General features: G+C 47.1%; 1 protein-coding gene across 1 annotated transcript in view; it reads left to right on the top strand.

Annotated features, from left to right (window-relative positions):
- LOC147898319 (mitochondrial 28S ribosomal protein S29-like protein) overlaps positions 1-19,251 on the top strand; it is a 98,223-nt gene that overhangs the window by 13,341 nt on the left and 65,631 nt on the right. The window contains exon 3 of the mRNA XM_087379628.1: positions 4,973-5,238. Coding sequence (XP_087235754.1) covers positions 4,973-5,238 — 266 coding nt within the window. The remainder of the gene's footprint in view (positions 1-4,972; positions 5,239-19,251) is intronic.

Here is a 19,251-nt window from a genome sequence, read left to right as displayed (position 1 = left end):
AAAGAGCTAAGGAAGGGGAACTGTGGAGGGAACTACATGACTATCCTGACTGACTGCCAAGGAATCATCAACCTCCGTATTGCTAATAGGTACACTCGCTACTCCAGCTGAGACGCCCCCTCCTGCTGAGCTTTAAGGATAGTAGGACTTGAAATTGAGCCCACTGGGCTTGACAACTTTTGATGAGAAGGTGAAATGTGAGTCAGCCCAACTAAAGCTGATGCTCAATGCGCGGTGGCGTAAGGCGTTCCTGTTCCAGCAAAAGCTGGAAATGGTCCAATGTCGTTGCATCATCCTTTGTCTTCTTTTCTTACTCGCGCAAGAGTTGGAGCTGCTAAGAAAGGGGCCGATTCTGCTCAAGGAGACGATTTGCTCCTTAAACACTCGCATGAGAGCTCCTATGCTAGATGGGTCCATGATGGAAGACTCTAGACCCATCAATTGCTGCGACACCAACTGCTAGGTAAAAAATTCCCCCCTTTGCTGCAAGGTGTAAATGCACACGGGTGAAGACGGGAGCCGACCCTGATGTGTGGTGGAGGGAGGGAGAGGTTAACGGAGTATGGTGCTACCACACGCTCCCTCCTTCACCTGTTGCGTTCCCATTACTATGATTTAGTGCCAACATTCCCTCCAACCTAATTCAGCTAAGAAGGAACCATGTTGCTCTGATATGAATGTAACATGCGGGACTTGCTATGTGGAAATAGATGAATGCACAAAGGAGAACTCAGGCATGAAAGATAGAAGAGGTCTTCCTAACTATTGTGCACTGTTTTATTTATCATGCTGGCATAAATGCCCTAGCTATTGTTTGTACATGAGTGCCAAATTGGCATACAAAATGGATACCCATCGGAGTATCACTGCTGCTGTAAAACGGCTGCAAAAATGCGATGGAAACTCCCCTAACTATTGTGGAAGCCTCTTGTTGAACTAGGTGCCTAAGGAGGATGATGTTGGGCTGCTATGGCTGTGCCCATGGCTCCTGGATATGCGGGATCTGCTGCGCTGTGTTGTTGGCTGTGAATTATTACTATTGCAGTCTGGAGGAGAAAGAAAGAAAGAAAGAAAGTTTATTAAAGTCTTCGGAAGACCGATGGGTCTATGAGACTGTGAGAATCCTGATACAAACAAACTGTGAGGGTGGAGCTACTTAACGAGCATCCACACCAATGCAGAATGCAAAAAGCTAGTGCTAAGTACTACATAGTCATGTCAGAGTGATCGACTACACATCAATATCATCATCATCATCATTATCCTCCTCCTCCTCATCATCAGGTCATCCAGGTGGATGAGATAGCGGAAGCATGAAGTCGGTGATAGAGTGCCGTTGGCTACTCACGGGCGTGGTCTTGTGTCGTCACTTGGTCATAGCTCTATGCCTAACAAGGGCTACGGTGACCCTTGTCGGTTGAGCCGTGACTCTAAACAAAGAGGGGATATCCCCAAGTGTAATATGTGCATCAACCCTTTGTTTTGAACTGTCATGTTGCTGGCTCTAGATCTCGATCGTGTCGGGGCCTCGTAGTATGGGGTCCACATGCTCTAGCTGGAAGAACTCCGTGATTGAGAGATGGCCCAAAAGTAGATGATCCTTGAATGGATGAAATTACCTCCTTTTATAGACTTCTAGGGGAGTTTGTCCAACCACAATTGGCTGGTCAATGCCGACCGTTGACCATGGTTAGTTGATCAACGCCAACCGGTGACCAAGTCGGTCAAAAGTCAATGTTGACTTTGTGATCGAAAAAGTCAACTCTCAAGTGGGGACCAACAAAGTAGTAGCATTATGGAGAGCATCTGTTGTAAGAGTAGGCCAACCTGTTTTGACATTCACTTGATGAACTCACACTATTAGAAACCAGGTACACCATCTGTTGTAAGAGTATGCCAACCTGTTTTGACATTCACCCCTAATTCTAATGGCCTTATACCGAATGTATCCTAGGCATGTGATAGACCAACACCAAAATTTACCAATTGACTTATTGCCACCACTTATATAAGGAGACCCATGTGGGGGGTTCCTGGCATTGTTTGTGCTAAGCGTGTAGATCATCTCAGAGGAGGAAAGAGCAGTGGGAGCTCCTTAGGGATCACCACATTGAAGGAGTTCTTGCAGCAACAGGCCCTGACGTCTGCAGCGGTCCTAGGTGGAGACCTACGCTTGTAGGAGAGCATAAGGAGTGCGTTGAAGGAAGTTTTCAGAACTTTCGCATGAGTGCTTGACTTTTGAGCAGCTACTGAAGCCTACACGCATGGACGTGGCAGAAGACAAGGATCCTCCTTCAGAGGGTGCAGCAAACGAAGCCATCCTTCGTTACCTTACCTCAGTGTTTGTTTGCTGAAGGTGTTTGTACATGCCTTGGCAGTTTTGGTTCTTGGTTTACGCCATTATATCTATTCTAATTTGGCTGCACATCTGTGTTCTCTTTCAGATCTGCGTTGCCTGCTTTACTGTTCATTAAGCACATACATTGAGTTGTGTCTTTCCGTTAGTGTGTCTTGTTTTCTCTGAGTAAATCCTCTCCGTGGAGAGTTGGCCTAAAGTAAGCAACTATCCCATGTTTCTCTACAGAGCTGGATAATGAGCATGATGAAGGTTTGGTGGCATCTACGTTTTGGATGTTTGAGGTGAGTCCACACTGCAGAGAGAAGATAGAGAGACAACCCCTCTTTATTGGCCCCTGGGATCCAAGTTCTGGATGGTGAGGTGTAGAAAAGGTTGGTTGAGCACATTGGGATGATGGTTGGGCACACTTGGATCCTTTGTGTCATCAACAAGATGGCACAAAGGATCCAATGAGACAATTGGGCTGCTTGTAGGAAGCTAGTGGGCGAGGATTGAGGCTGGCATTGCCATTTTGAGTGAGTGGAGGGAGGAGCTTCTCTTTGGACCCAAGATCCTTTGGAAGATTGCATGTCGAGTTTTGTTGAATAGCAGTTTCCCTGAGTTTTACTGAATAGGAGTTTCCCTGAGGGTGATGGGAGTGAAACACAGTTGGTCATTGGCAAGTGGAGGCTAGGGCTTAGAACCTCATATATTTTAGCACCTTATTTGAGTAGATGCCCCCTTGGACCAGCTCAAGACAATGAAAGTATTGGGTGATTGAATGGGAGCTTGGCATGCTTTGGGACAGATGACCCCTCCATGAGCTTTACTGGGATCTCTGGCAGTCGCAATGGCAGGCTTAGATTTCAGTCATACTGCCTTTGCCCTTCTTGGCTTAGGACTACATGGATTGGCTAACACTATGACGTGCTTCCATGTAGACCTTCCCAAGGGAGGCACTGGCTGCACCAGCCTATCCGCAGCCAAGTCTTATCCACTTTTTGAGCTTGGCTATAGTGCAGCGATAGATGTAGGTGCAAATGTACTAAAATCTATAACTTCAGTGACATGACTCCAAACAAGATGATTCCAAAGCAGATTTTTTAAAAAATGCATAGAAAATTCACATCCTAAAAGCAGATCCGGCTACCAGCCTGTGTGTGGGCATTTGGCTTGATGTTCTCTTCATGATGTGCTCCATGTGAGAGCAAGGCAAGAGGCCTCCAAAGGACTTTTGAGCATCCTAAACTCCAAGTACTTTAATTTTCATGGTTCGAGGCATTTTGGTGATTGTAAAGTCCCTCTAACAGGTTCCTAGTGGCTGCTTCAAGGTTTTGGCTGGGAACTCCACAGAAGAATTTGCAAGGGGGCATTTGAGCATTGAAAATATTCTAAGACCTTGCCTGCAAGGGCAGTTTATGTTTCACAAATCGAGGTGTCTAGTGGGCCATGGCTGTATAGTCCCCTTAATGGGTCATGGTGGCTAGAGCTCCCATAGGTAGTCAGGTATCTAGTTGGCGTACAGTCCCTCATGGTGCCTGTTCTTGAGCTCCAAAGGCAGTCAGCTGGAAACTCTATGGAACGTTTGCAAGGGGCTTGGCGCGACTAGCACCATTGTGGATAGCTGATTTGTATGCCGTTTTCTTCAAGCTTAAAGAGAGATTTATCTTTTCCCAAGAAATATTGAGAACCAATTTCAGCCTCCAATTCCAATGCATATGGGAGATAGGAGGCTTCTTAATTCTACTGAGCATTTTTGAAGGCGGGATTTTGCAGGTCTAGGAATGCTGATCCTTCCAAAAGGAGAGGTCATAAACCATTTTTGTATGTTAAATTCATAGCCTTCAAGGAGTCTAAGGGGTTACCCATTCAACACAGTACAATTTTTGAGGAATTCTTACCTTGAGATGGAGAGGGAGCTGCAACAAGTCTTATAGGTGCAGAGGGACAATGTAGGAGAGGATGGAGAGGTGGGAGGGGGCAGGAGTAAGGAGGCAAGGGTTGCTGGTCGCGAGTTGAAAGCGAAATCGTAGGGAGTAGAATGCACAAAAAAACGAATGGTGTCACGGGACGAACATCACATGGTTTTGGTTCCCCGAAACCATCGGTACGAGCATCGGTATTACTATGGGTATATAAAGTGAATCGTCGATATGGACGTCAGTATATACCGACGCCCATATCGAAAAAACAGGGTTTTATGGGGGTTTAGGATTTAGGGTTTGAGGAATTTGGGTGTTTGGTAGCCATAGATCCATACTTAAACTTTTAATTCGTTCAATTTCAATAGTAGGCGAAACATGAGTTGAATGACATATTACATGAATGAGAGCAAGTTTCAAGAAACTGTTAATCCATGACAAAATTGCTTCGTGTTTTTACAACTTAGAACCGTCTGGTGACATAATTCAACAGTATGGCCCTAGGAATGGAATATCTTATGTTATGGCAAAGCTTTATTTTATGCATTTTCCGTGGGTGATTTATATCACTTCCAAAAAGAGATGAGGGATTTTGGGACTATTCATGCTATTGTGCACATGCAGTCTTAGAAGGCCTTGAATAATAAATTTTAGGAGACATAGAGCGTTCTTAGGCTGAACTCACAACTTGATTACTGCTTCTGGACTGCAGCCCTAAACAAGAAAAAGAAACTAGCAAGGGAGCGGCGGCTTTTGGACAAAGCAGATCTTGGCTCAAAGAAGCATATCATTCTTGATGGCCTCCCTGGAAGTGGCAAGACATTTATACTTGCCATGCTTGTTCAGTGGGCGCGAACTGAAGGTTGGTTAGTCTGCTATGTTCCTAGTGCAAAGAAATGGACACATGGTGGTCTATATTATAAAAACGAATCAAGTGGCCTATGGGACACACCTCTAGCAGCCGTGTCCATGCTTGAGGTACACATACATGCTTTATCATATAGTTATTTCTCTATGTGAGCAAGATGAAATGCTTTTGGAGCCCTGTGAATGCATTGACTTCTTTCCTTTTGCTTATTGACCATAGATGCCGTGTCATCAGAAGCAAATAAATTTTTAGAACAACCTGAATGCATAAAGCATTGAGGAAAGCTTCACTTGTGCAATATGTGTGTGAGAGAGAGAGAGAGAGAGAGAAAGAAAGAAAGAAAAGAAAGAAAGTTTATTAAAGTCTTCGGAAGACCGATGGGTCTATGAGACTGTGTGTGTGTGTGTGTGTGAGAGAGAGAGAGAGAGTTGCTTATTGGCCACATACATAGTTTGTTGCACAAATACATGTAAAAGCGAAAAAAACTTTTAGGAACAAAGCTTCGCATTGCATAAAGCATTAAGGAAAAGCTGCATGAGAGAGAGAGAGAGAGAGAGAGAGAGAGAGGCCTCGTTGGCCTATGGGACAGAGGGCGGAAAACACCAAAAGTCCCCCCCAAGCCCGAGATGTGTGGAGCTGGAGGAGGTCTAACCATATGATATGGTTAGTCTCATCTCGTGGGATGGCTCGACTCAGGGGGTGCATCCATACTGTACTGAAAGGGAGGGAGCTTGTCCATCTGAATCCCGTGTCTAGCAAACCATGTGGATATACATGCATACCATGTGTCCGCTCCACTCTCAGCCGTGTCCATGCTTGAGGTACACATACATGCTTTATCATATAGTTATTTCTCTATGTGAGCAAGATGAAATGCTTTTGGAGCCCTGTGAATGCATTGACTTCTTTCCTTTTGCTTATTGACCATAGATGCCGTGTCATCAGAAGCAAATAAATTTTTAGAACAATCTGAATGCATAAAGCATTGAGGAAAGCTTCACTTGTGCAATATGTGTGTGTGTGAGAGAGAGAGAGAGAGAGAAAGAAAGAAAGAAAAGAAAGAAAGTTTATTAAAGTCTTCGGAAGACCGATGGGTCTATGAGACTTTGTGTGTGAGAGAGAGAGAGAGAGAGAGAGAGAGAGAGAGTTGCTTATTGGCCACATACATAGTTTGTTGCACACATACATGTAAAAGCAAAAAAAACTTTTAGGAACAAAGCTTCGCATTGCATAAAGCATTAAGGAAAAGCTGCATGAGAGAGAGAGAGAGAGAAGAAGAAGAAGAAGAAGAATATATTATCGTCCTCTGAAGACCAAAACCGGCCTATGGGACCTGAGCAATACAATATCACAAGTACATGAAAGCTCCTCCCGAAGATGGGAGGGTGGAAAGAGAAACCACCTTCTAGGATTCAGGTGGATTCCTATGCTTGAAGAGCTTATACACAAATGTTCCTAAAGCTGAAGGTGACCCTTTATGCAGCAAATCAGCCAGTTTGTTATGTCCCTCAAGGAGGTGATTGAACTCTTCCCTAATGTGTGCATAGTGAGGGCATATCATTACCATGTGTTCTTCTGTTTCAACCATACCTTGATCACATAGTTGGCATATTCTACTCTCCCTTGGCATCTTTTTCCATCCCCCTGTTTCTATTTGCAGCTGGTGTGATCGGGTGCGAAGTGAGGCTAAAGCCCTCCGTTTATGCACTGCTATAGGTGTACATATGTACTTCTGCGTTGTTGTCTCCCTTCCTGTATAAATTGACCAATATTCGGGGTTGATATATGTGCGATAGTACTCAAATTTATCTTTGTTTTCTGCTGTTTGCCATTTCCTGTGTAGTGCATTCAGCAGGTCATAATGAAAAGCCTCTTCATCAATCTCCTCTGAAGAGTAGTTTAAATACTCTTCTACTTCCCACTTCTTGAACCATTTTTTTAGGTCCTGTGCCCATCCGGATGTCAAAATCTTGCCCTTGTTTGTCTTTTGAAGCTTCTGACTTTCATTCCATGCTCTCTTTGGTAGCCTTTCATTATCCATGCACTTGACCTTTGTGATGTATCTGAGTACTCTCTTCAGAGCATGTAGCTCTATGGGTATACATCCTGTCTCTAGGAGTAACAAAGAGTATGGTGTAGTAGCCTTGATGCCCAGGTGCCTCCTAATGAAAGACTTTTGCATTTTCTCTATCTCATTCCACGTTGATGGAGATATACTCCCACCCCATACCTCTACTCCGTAGAGTACTGTCTGTATCACATATGCCCCAAAGATCATATTTCGTACTTGCCACCTTCTCGTATTGCTATTGTTGCACTCATTTTCAAATTGGAAGTATTTTGCCCATCCTGCATCAAGTCTCCGTTGCACACAGCTGTTCCATCTATTATTGGCGGGGATTTCAATACCCAAGTATTTGAATGAGTGCACTGTCTCAATGGGTTGTCCTTTATATAAGATTTGGAGGGGGCTGCTTGGCTGTATAGTCTTGACTATCATGAGTTTAGTTTTGTTGACATTAATAGCCATCCCACTCTCTGCACAAAATATGCTGAAGATATCCATCATTTTTTGCATCTTACTTTCACTATCAGTGAAAACAACCACATCATCTGCGTAAAGAAGCAACCAAATCACGAGACCTGCTAGATGAGGGCTGTATAACTCATCTTTACATGCTTCTTCATTCATCAATTCCTCAAGTCTATCAATGCATAGGCCGAACAAAGTGGGTGAGAGCGGACATCCTTGTTTTACCCCCATATTACTATAGAACTCTTGTGACATCCCATCCTTACATTTTAGTTGACATTTTACTTTCTCATAAAGTCTGAAGACAGCAAACCTTATTTCCTCGGGCACCCCTATGCATTCCATTCTCTCCCATAGCACATCCCTAGGCACTGTATCAAATGCCTTCTTAAAGTCAATGAAACAACAGAAGAGTGGCTTCCCCTTGAGGCGGCTTTCCTCCATCAAAACTCGAAGAGTGACTAGGTGATCCACTGTACAATGTTTTGGTCTGAAACCAGCTTGTCCCATTGCTCTTTTATTTACTTTCTCTGCCCAAGCACTCAATTTTGCCTCTACTATTGTGCTATATAGTTTGGCTAGAGTGGAACATACCATAATTGTTCTGTAATTTGTTAATTGATTGCGGTCACCCCCTTTGTAGATTGGTTTGATCCAATTCTCTTGCCATTCTGTTGGGAAACCATGCATCAAAGCCTGATTTAGTGCCATTGCTATGTGCCTTTGCGTGTGCTCATTGGTCCACTTAATGAGTTCAGCCACTAGGTGTAGAGTGTCTGCTGCCTTTCCATTTACCATTTTCTTGAGGCCATCTTGTACATCTTTCAATGAGAAAAGACCCTGAGTATTACTGCTGAGAGAGAGAGAGAGAGAGGCCTCGTTGGCCTATGGGACAGAGTGCGGAAAACACCAAAAGTCCCCCCCAAGCTCGAGATGTGTGGAGCTGGAGGAGGTCTAACCATATGATATGGTTAGTCTCATCTCGTGGGATGGCTCGACTCAGGGGGTGCATCCATATTGTACTGAAAGGGAGGGAGCTTGTCCATCTGAATCCCGTGTCTAGCAAACCATGTGGATATACATGCATACCATGTGTCCGCCCCGCTCTCAGCTAGTCCTCTGGATGACTCTAGAGCTAGCCTCAATAGTCTCCAGTGGGGTAAGTCCCAGACTCTGTGAATGAATGTCACTATCTGGAAGATGGCATCAATCTATAGTGGTGTCATGGCGAACTGATCCCATAGTCACCTGTAGCCGCTCAAATCTCCTCCGCTCTGCTATCCGTAGATCACAACCCCAGAAGGGTGCTGCATATATGGCAGTAGGTCGCACTAGCGTATCTAAGAGCCAACACTTCGTTAGTGGATCCTGAAAGTGTGCCTTGAAGCACTGTCTCTTCAACTGGATTAGAGCACCTCGCCCCCATGTGAGTCATGCATGGGCTGCATGTGTCACAGTGAAAAGGGGTCCTATGAAGATTGCTCCTAAATAGGTGTAGGACTGCACTATCTCCACTGGCTTGTCTCGATAAGTGAAGCTTAGTCGACGGAGCACTGCATGTGAGGTGTTGAAGACCATAACCTTGGTCTTCCCAAGCTGGACTGTTAGGTCTCTCTCTCTCTCCAGAACACCTCTAGGGCCTCCAAATGTCTGTGCAGTCCCTCCGCTGAGGATGAGATAAGGACTATGTTATCGACATATAGAAATATCTGTATCATGAGATCGGTTAGTAGTGATCTTTTGCCTCCTAGGCAGTCTATAAAGGAAGTGATCCTTTGCCTTAGGCAGTAGTGATCTCATCAATGTAAAGCCCAAAGAGGGTTGGTGAGAGGGGTCAGCCCTACTTCACTCCGATCGTACCCTCGACCCAATCCGATAGACTACCTGGGGCGTGAACTCTACCTCTGACTGACTCATACAGGCTCATCGCCCCCCATATCGTCTTTGGAATTTGTAACTCTTGTAGTCTTTGATCATGCGGGACCGTGGGAGAGTGTCAAAAGCCTTTTGAAAGTCTACAAAGCATGTGTAGACCTTCTGGTGTCTGGACCTCGCCTCCTTAATAATAGCCCTTAGACTGAAATTGTGATCTAGGGCCCTGTCCTAGTGCTCACTGCCCCAGAGCCTCTGTGTGGTTGCTGAGCTCCCGCTCTAAAACTGATCCATAAATCTTGGTCAGAGTATGGCCAATCATGAGGGTACGGTAGTTCCCAGTGGCCATAGGGTCTTTGGCTTTGTGTATCGGTTCAATAGTGATAGTGCTCTAGGTAGGTGGGAAATCGTGGCGCACAGCCTAGTTGAACCTCTGTGCAAGGACCGGAGCTAGGACCTCTTCTCCATGTGCAAATTGCTCAGTCCGTCAACCCTCATGGTCCTGCGCTCTCCGATTGTGTAATCTGCAAAGTGCAGCCTGTACATTTTGTGTGCTAAACAAGTGGCAAGTAGTGGGCCTGGGCATCGAGGACATATCCCGTGGTGTCTGCATCTGGGCATCATAGGGGGAACATGCATACGTGTGCCAAACATCTAGATTGGTGATGGGAATAGGTAGCTTTCCCTCTGATAGAAACCCCCATCTAGTGGTCGGGTCTCCTCGAAAAGATCTGACAATCTCGTTCATCCTATGTGAGGAAGGCCTGTCTCTTACGGCGTGTCAATCATTGAAAAATCTTCTGTGCCTTAGGGGGTGTCAGATGACCCAAAGCCCGCTCCTATGTCAAGTGGGCTCTTGCCTCTCTGCACTTGTCGTTGTTGGGTGTTGGAAGCAATAGAAGCTCAAAAATGGAAGCACAATGGAGAAAAACGAGATGCTGTAATAGATTGCTGCAAAACTGAAGTGTGGAGGCTCAAGGGTGAGTCAACATAACAAAACCCTGGGGCTAATCGTCCTAATTGGACTAAGTGTCCTAACTAACCTAGATGGTACATAAACTAATCGTACCAATAGTCCTAACTGACTATAACTAGCCCTACAAGGCTCATACCAAGGTATAAGTGGCATCTATGGATAGCCCATGAGATAGCCTACAAACCCCCCTCCATGGTATGGGCTGAAGTATCCTGGACATGGCTCAGGATACCTAAATATCTAGTGTCATGGTTGCATATGTTCGTCCCGTAGGATATAGCAACCTATGACTGTACAGAGTACAACAAATCAAGTTACAAAAGGTACTAAGTTTAAAGCTTGCCGAAAAACCTCAAACTTAGGTCAAGGTAGAGCCAAAGTAAAAAGATCTGCCAAGTTGTTTTCAGTGGGAACATAAGACAACTCAATATCACCTGCTGATAATTGCTCTCTGACATAGTGATAGTGAATATCAATGTGCTTTGTGCGAGCATGGAAAATTGGATTCTGTGCGACAGCCAAAGCACTCTGACTATCAGTGAAGATGACGGTAGGAGCAGTTTGACATGCACAATGATTTGCAAGTAGCTTCCGAAGCCAAATACACTCCACTGTAGCTGTAAAAGCCGCTCTGTACTCAGCTTCACAGCTAGAAGTAGCAACTATACTTTGCTTCTTGCTGAACCAAGAAACACATGAAGCACCATGCATAAAACAGTTGCCACTATGTGACACACGAGTGTCAGAACAACCAGCCCAATCACTATCAGTGAACCCATGCATGACAAGTGAAGTATCAGCCCCATAAAGAAGGCCTAAATGCTGAGTGCCCTTAAGATATCTGAAAACACGCTTCACGGCATGCCAATGGTGCATATATGGGCTGTGCATATATTTGCTCAATTGTGAGACAACATACTATAGATCAGGTCTCGTATGGCATAGGTAAATCAAACAACCAACTGCTTGCTGATAGAGAGTGACATCACACGTACCAGAAGAGAAGTGAAAACCAGTCTCTAATGGTGTGGATACTGGCTTGCAATCCTCAAACTGAAAATGCTGCAAAAGCTGTCCAATGTACTTGGATTGTGACATCAAAATGCCCCTCTCACAAAAAGAAAGAGAAAGGGGGCTAAAGGGCATCCCTGACAAACTGATCTGGAAATCTGAAACCTGTCACCCCTTACCCCTCCAATCAAAACCTGGCTGTGGGCTGATCTGTAAAGGGAGGCCACCCCTCTAATCCAAGCATCTGAAAATCCAAACCGTAGAAGAGTGTCCTCAAGAAAACCCCAATCTACTCTGTCATAGGCTTTCTCGAAGTCTAGGAGTAGAACTGCCAGCCTCTGCCCGCTCTGCATAGCCCACTCTGTGGCTTCCCAAAAGGAAAAGATATTATAAAAGATGCTCCTGCCATGCACAAAGCCCGTCTGAGTATCATGGATGAGGTCTGGAAGAAGGGGCTGTAATCGGATGCTGATCGCCTTGGCAAGGATTTTGTAAAGAGTGCCCAAAAGAGTGATGGGTCTCCAATGGGATACAAAATTTCTGTTGCCACCTTTCGAGATAAGGTGAATGAGTCCCTCCGTCAGTGAGTCAGGCATCTCACCTGATTCCCAAATGCCCTGCAGGGCTGAAGTAATATGATCACCTATCATATCCCAAAAGGCTATAAAAAAAGGAGTAAGACCATCGGAACCAGGGCAATTGCTCTTATGAAGGGCGGAGAGAGCAGTCTTGAATTCTGTGTTGGTAAAGCGTGCATCAAGTGAGCATAACATCTCTGGGGTGACCAACACAGGTAAACTCCGCCAAACTTCATCTCTAGCCACATCTCTGGCCAGTGTGTTAGGATCTGCGGAAAGTAGGGAGGCATAGAAAGCTGTCGCTAAGTGCATGACGGTCTCCGGATGGGACTGCAAAACGCTGTCCGAGTCAATAAGCTGCGTGACACTCTCTCTACTATGTTTGGGACCAAGTGTAGAGAAAGAGTGTTTATTGACTCTCCCTCCCATTTGTATCCAAAAGGACTCCTGTGCATGGAAGGCATACTCTGCTCTCTAATCAAGCAAAATCTGCAAGTGAGCCCTTGCCGCAGCAAGGTGCTCCTGTATCCAAGCATTTGATGGTCGTCTTTGCTCCTCCCTCTGTAAGGCTGCCAACTACCGGCGGATACCAATCTCCCGCCTGAGTACCTTACCTCGCCGAGCACTAGCAACGGAGTGATAAAAGTTGCTGATATTGGCAAGTGCTGTGGCCACATGTGAAGGACCGGCCACCCCCCCCTTGCATGTGAGAAACCTAGATCTCCAACACTACCTCTGTGAGAGTCTCATCCGTGTATAAGGCATCGGGGATCCTGATACTGTGAGACCGTCCTCTCAGATGAGGCTCTGAGATGGACAAAACTACCGGAAAATGGTTTGAAGTGAAAACACTAGGTGCAATGCAAACTGTCCCCCCTCTATCAAGAGCCCAGTCACCCACATAGAATCTGTCAATCCGAGCATGGATAGGCATCTACACCCTATGGTTCGACTAGGAAAACAAAGGTGATTGAGACTGAATATGAAATGCATCATCTGACCAAACATCTTTGCCACTGAACCTGAACAAGAAGGCATCCCAGGCTACTCTCTCGAGGGAGTGGATACCACCTTCTCTGCCCCCTTTCTTATCAGAAGGTGCCTCAACCATGTTGAAGTCACCTCCAATAATCCACGAATCCGCAACGTCAACCCACGAGAGCAACTCTTTCCAAAACAAAACACGGTCCCCTCTGTTGTTCGGAGCATAGAGGTTGAGGAAACCAACCTTACGTCCGTCAATTAGAAGTAAAACCCAGTGGGCCCTGGAGGGGGTTATGGTACTGTGTCCAATGACCAGAGGGAGAATAGAATCTAAAACTGAAATGCATGTACCTCCTTTGGTTCTTAAGGCAGGAAGCCAAAAAGTCGGGCCTGAGAGGAGCTTACCTGACTTGGAGCAATCTCTGACATCCAGTTTGTGTTCCTGAAGAAAAAGAATGTCTAGGGAACCACTTGAAACACCTGGATGGAGTTGATTCCTGATCAGTTGTTTACGACGGCGATGAGGGATGCCGCCCAATCCCCGTATATTCCAACTGGCTATCCTCATTGGCGGGAGGAAGTGGGTTGGAATATCTTACCCGACCTGGTGGTGGAAAAAGAAACCTCTACCGGAGCTGACCTCTTGCCATACACACGAGGTCCAAGGGGAGGAAAGTCCACAGGTGAGAGAGAGAAGGATCTCTCAAAAGGGATGCCGATAACTCTCTCCAAAAGTGGAGGGTACAAAATCATCATCTGGGAGGTTAGAGAGGTCCTTCAGAGTGGAAAAGGAGTTCCGCTGAGCCAGTCCTGGGGAGGGGGTACGAAGGATTCCTATCGAAGCAGGAAGAGAATGTAAGACCCCCTTCCCTCTCTCCAAAGAGGGAGGCACCTGTACTGGATCCTGATCAAAAAGTGTTGCGGACGAGGTGCCAACAACTTGGGCTGTTGAGGAAGGTACAGCCTGATCCAAGGGTGGAGTTGAACAAGGCTCCTGAACACTAGTCTCGTCCCGAGGCTCCAAGGGGGTAGCCTCCAAAGAGGTGGATGTGTGAACTGAAGTAGAGGGCCTAACCGCGATCGGAACCCACCGTGGGCCAGAGGTGGTGCGGGGTGTAGAAGGGACTCGAGTAGCCCTAGGAGGGGGGGCCCGTGTCTGAGGCCGTGCCTGTGGAGCGGTAGGTCTTGCTCTTGCTCTTTGTCGTAAGCTAGTATGAGCTGGTTGCTTTCTGGGCCTCTTTTTCTTCTTTGGGCAATCTCTGGCGAAGTGCCCCGAGGATCTACAAATCCTACACTGGTCCTACTGACCTGCAACCTCAAATCTCTGGCGGAAGAAAGACCCATTGGGTCGCTGTAGCATGATGTGGTCATCTGAAATATTGGGGTCTTGGACAATGACCCTAACTCTGGGTACCCCATCCATCTTGACCGCCTTAGCAGCCGAAGAGGGCTCGCCAGGAAGAGGGGGGATCTCTGCTACCACACCAAACCTCTCGCCAATAACTGAAAGAAGCTGGTGATAAACTGAGGGGAGACCAGGGAACCTGATGAAAACAGAAACTCCCTGCTTGTCCTCTTCAACTAGGTCAAAACCCAGTTGAAAAGGAAATAAAAAAATCTTCTTGTAGCCTAGAAGTAGGAACCCGGCCTGTAGCAGGTCTCTCGTGACGTCCGGGGAATCTAGGCACACCTGAAAGAAACCTCGTCCCAACAAACGAACATCCTTAAGGTGGGGGGCGAGCTCCTGAGGAAGTGCCGCAAGCATCCAATCTCTAGCTCGTGACCTAGAGGGGTGGGAGCCATGAATGTGTGCGAAGAGAGTCGTGGAACACTCATGCTCCAAATCCTTTTGCAACTGCTGCAGCTCGTCTTTTGAGAAAGTGACAGTTCTCGCGGCCGGTGTGAGCGGAGATGGATTGACTGAATGGGAACCCATTCGTCAATCGAGGTGTGTTGGCCGATTCAAACACAAAAAATAAATAACTCCGTCCACTTTCCTGAAACCCAGGAGACCCCTATAAGAGAATAGGGGTACTCCAGATGAAGGAGAGGGTGAAGGAAGAAGGGAGAGAGAAGAAGAAGCCAGGAAGGAGGAGCCAGCAAGGGGGCAGCAAGGAGGAGGAAGGGAGAGGAGGGGAGGATAGAGGAGAGGGGGAGGAGTGGAGGAGAGGGGGAGGAGAGGAGGAGTAGACGAGAGGGAGGAGAGGGGAGGAGAGGGGGCCAGGAAGGGGAGGCAAAGAGAGAGGGGGGGGGGAGTAAGGAAGAGCAGGGGGGAGGGGAGGGGGCGGGGGGGGTCGTGCAGGCAGCAGCGCGGGGGGGGCCGTGCAGGGGGGCAGCAGCACACGGGGGGGAGTAGGCTGCAGCAGGGGGGAGTAGCAGCAGGCGCGGGGGAAGCAGGCTGCAGCGCAGGTGGGGGAGCAGGCTGCAGCAGGTAGGGAGGGAGGGGCAGTGCGCAGGGGAGAGGGCAGCGCGCGGGGGAAGAAGGGGAGAGAGGGGGGGAGAGGAGGGGGCAGCGAGGAGGGGAGGGAGGGGTCAGCGAGGAGGGGAGCAGGAGGAGCGGGGAGCAGCAGCAGTCCGAGATTCACATGAGCTTTTTGGGTTGAGATTGCCCTTGAGACAGGAGTAGGAGCTTCTTGACTGTGAGTTGGCTGATGACATTGCTATTTTTCTTCACAGTCACTTGATTCTTTCCGGACAGCCTTGGATATTTTTTGCTCAGCTGCAGGGGCACACATTAACTGGCATAAATCCTTTGGCTTTTGGATTAGTGACGAGGACACTCCAAGCTAGGAAGTTGACATTGGCTTTTCGTGGATTCAGAGGGGTGTTCCTATCAGGTATTTGGGATGCCAGGTAGGATTGGGCATCTCTCCAGCACAACAGTTTGCCCTAGTACTAGAAAGTATAAGGAAAAAGCCCCTTTTCTGGAGCTCTGCCAAACTCGACCTTGCATCTAGAGTTGTGGTAGTGAACCGGGTTCTCTTGGCCACCACTTGGTTTGTGTGTTCTTGCTGGTGCCGCGGTCTAGGGATTGCATCACTCAGCTTATTAGACCAGTCAGGAATTTTTTATGGAGTGGACTTGATGGCACAGCAGATGTTGCAGCGAGGGTGGCTTGGGAGACCATTATTCTCCCTACATGTGAAGGGGGCCTTAATATCATTGACCTGGACTTGCAGTGCAGGGCATTGCTTTGTAAGGTGGTGGTGAGGGGACTCATGCCTGGGCAGGAACCTTGGAAGGATTTCTTTTTTGGACGCATTCAGGCTTGCACACCAACCTTGGGAGATGATTGGGTGGACAGTCCTCGCTGGATTTTTACTTCCGCCCCTCTCAGATCTCTTGCCTCTCCTCTCATGACTGCCATTCTGAAAGCTTGGGGGAGCTTCAGGAACACTCTTCGAAGGATTCCACCTTCTACCGTCGAAGAGATTGATAGGCAGCCGATCATTTGGAATGATAGTATACTTGATGAGCATGCCAGACCACTGGGCACTTCCCATTACATGCAGTGGTCTAAATGGGAGAGAGGCTCTGCTTACACAGTAGGCACTTGGAAGGCTTTTATCAGGCTACCTGAGGATCAGAGACTGCAGTCCGTGAGTCACCTCAGAGGGGTAGCACGCAGGATTCAGCAGATAGATGCAGCCATCTCGATGGAATGGACAGTTGAGTTGCCTATTACTTCCACCACTTGATGGGAGCTTTTTCGGGGACAGCAGTTCCTTTACAGGTGATCGCTCTTCGAGGTCTCGGGGAAGATGCATTGGTCTTTGACGTCGGGGATGGAGGTATACTCTCTACATCCAAGGATGATATTCTTCTAGAGGTTGCCTTTCAGCCTATCAGGATTGCTGGTTTTGTGGACCATGGAGCGGGCTTGCAGTGGTACTTAGACCCTGACCTTCTGCTCTTGGCCTTGGGATCCTGGAGGTTGTGGTTGTATGGAGGTGCACCTATTAGGTGCTTGCAGTGGGACCCAGAAGAGTGGGAGTGGATAGATCATGGGCACCGAGAGAGGGGGATTCCCTTCTTTCGTTTCATGGTTGGTAATGCCAGGAGATTTGAGCTGAACAGTAGGGGTTGGATTCCCTCCAGAGCCCCCCATTGGGAAAGCTTCTTCATCACCGCAGATTTGCGTAGAAATTTCTGGAGGAGGCTCTGGAAATCCCTCAAAAATAGAAAGATCACTCTTTTCTTTTGGCTTTCTATTCATGGAGGGATTGCAGTGAACCTGTGGAGATCACGATTTGGGGCTGATCCCACTTGTCCTCGCTGTCATTCTGCAGAGGAGTCAGTGCGACATTGCCTTTGGGACTGCAGTCAGGCGAGGACTATTTGGAAAGGGGTTGCTCGGATACTCAGCATCTTTCATACTTCCCCTTTCTTCATGACTTGGGGCTCGGTCGCATGGTTATCCCTTACTGGGCCCCAGGTGTTTTATGAAGGTGTGCCTTCTTCTTGGGCACTCTCGGTCGGCCGGCAGGTGATAGAGCCCTGCTCTCTTCAGGATGTACCACTTAACTCCCTTCAGAGCTTCTCATGCTTCAGTGGACACCTCTTGGGAGATTTTGGCTAGCATTTCCTCTTGGCACATTTGGAGAGCCAGATGTACAGAGGCCTTGGATGGCACCCAGATACACCCATCACAGGTGTTCACGGGTATTTGGACTGACACGGTTCACACTTTGATAGCCATATGGGCTAGCATGCAGGGCCCTTCACGGGCAGCCTCTTCTAGAAGGACTATATTTCTTCGAGTTTGGATGGGTTCTCCCTTTTTCTCGGAGGTTTCTACCGGATTGAGATGGCACTATCAGCCTCAATCCTTTCTTTTTGGCTCTTGAGCTTTTCATGCATTGCATGATGTATCCCGTATGGAGCTTGCTCTAACAGTTTTCTTTAATACTTAATAGAAGTCTCTTTTTGCAAAAAACAAAAAAGCCCCTCTCACTGCTAGCAAATTGAATGCCGAGATATTAGTGCAGCAGACCAAGATCAGACATAGCAAATGTCTGCTGCAAATCAATTTTAAAACTGCAATTTGCTGAGCATGTGTCCCAGTTACAAGCATATCATCCACATAAAGGACTAAAATCAGCAAATCTGTCCCACGCTTGCGGATGTAAAGGGTAGCCTGTGTAGGGCTGTTCTGAAAGCCAAGTGTGAGCAAATGAGAATGAATTCTTGAATACCGAGCCCAAGGTGCCTGCTTCAATCCATAGAGGGCCTTTTTCAAGCGGCATACCAGAACCTTCAACCTCAAAGCCAGGAGGTTGGGAAACATAGACCTCTTCCTGCAAATGCCCATGAAGGAAAGCTGTCTTAATATCAAGCTGATGTAGCTGCCAATGAAAGTGGGCAGCAAAGGCAATAACAATGTGAATGGTAGTGATCTTGGAAGTGGGAGCAAAAGTCTCCTCAAAGTCAATGCCATGTTGCTGAGCATAGCCCTTAGCAACAAGACGGGCTTTGTAACGGTCCATTGAACCATCAGCTTTCCGTTTGATCTTGTAAACCCACTTAGTTCCAATGGCATGCTTGCCATAAGGCAAATCACACAACTCCCAAGTGTCATTCTGATGGATAGAATCCAATTCAGCTTGCATGGCCTTCATCCAAATAGCATGCTCTTTCCGGACAGCTGCTCTTGTATGGGTTGGTAGAGGAGTGTCTTGTTTGCTGTCTTTTAATGTGTCAAGGAGCCAACGGGGTACCTTTTTAGGCTCCTGAATTTTTGCTCTTTCTTGGTCAAGAGCCCGGTGCAAATGATCGTGATCAATTATAGGCATATCAGGCTGAATTTCTGCATGCACATGTGGCTGCAAATGACCAACAGATGGAGGAGGGACAACCTCAGATGGAACATCATCCCGAGCATCGGATGGAAACAAAGGCATTAAGCTGTCAAATATGTTTGGGGCATCAACAACGGGCTGTTTTTGACAGTCCAGCAAAGGCATAGTGGAAGATTCATCAAACATAACATCCCGACTGACAAAACATTTGCTCGTGCTAGGCTGATATAGCATATAGCCCCTGCTCTCTGAACTATACCCAAGAAAAATCAACCCTCATCAAGCTTTAAATCTTTCAACTGCCTGCAGAGATAGGCAACCCTCGCCTCATTCCGCACCTGATACAAAGATGCAAGCTGATCCCATGCTTG

Source organism: Dipteris shenzhenensis, chromosome 9 (assembly GCF_047967505.1).
Source record: "Dipteris shenzhenensis isolate YYH24624 ecotype China chromosome 9, Dip_SZ_1.0, whole genome shotgun sequence".
In the NCBI taxonomy this organism is placed as follows: Eukaryota; Viridiplantae; Streptophyta; class Polypodiopsida; order Gleicheniales; family Dipteridaceae; genus Dipteris; species Dipteris shenzhenensis.
This window is presented reverse-complemented; position numbering and strand designations above follow the sequence as displayed.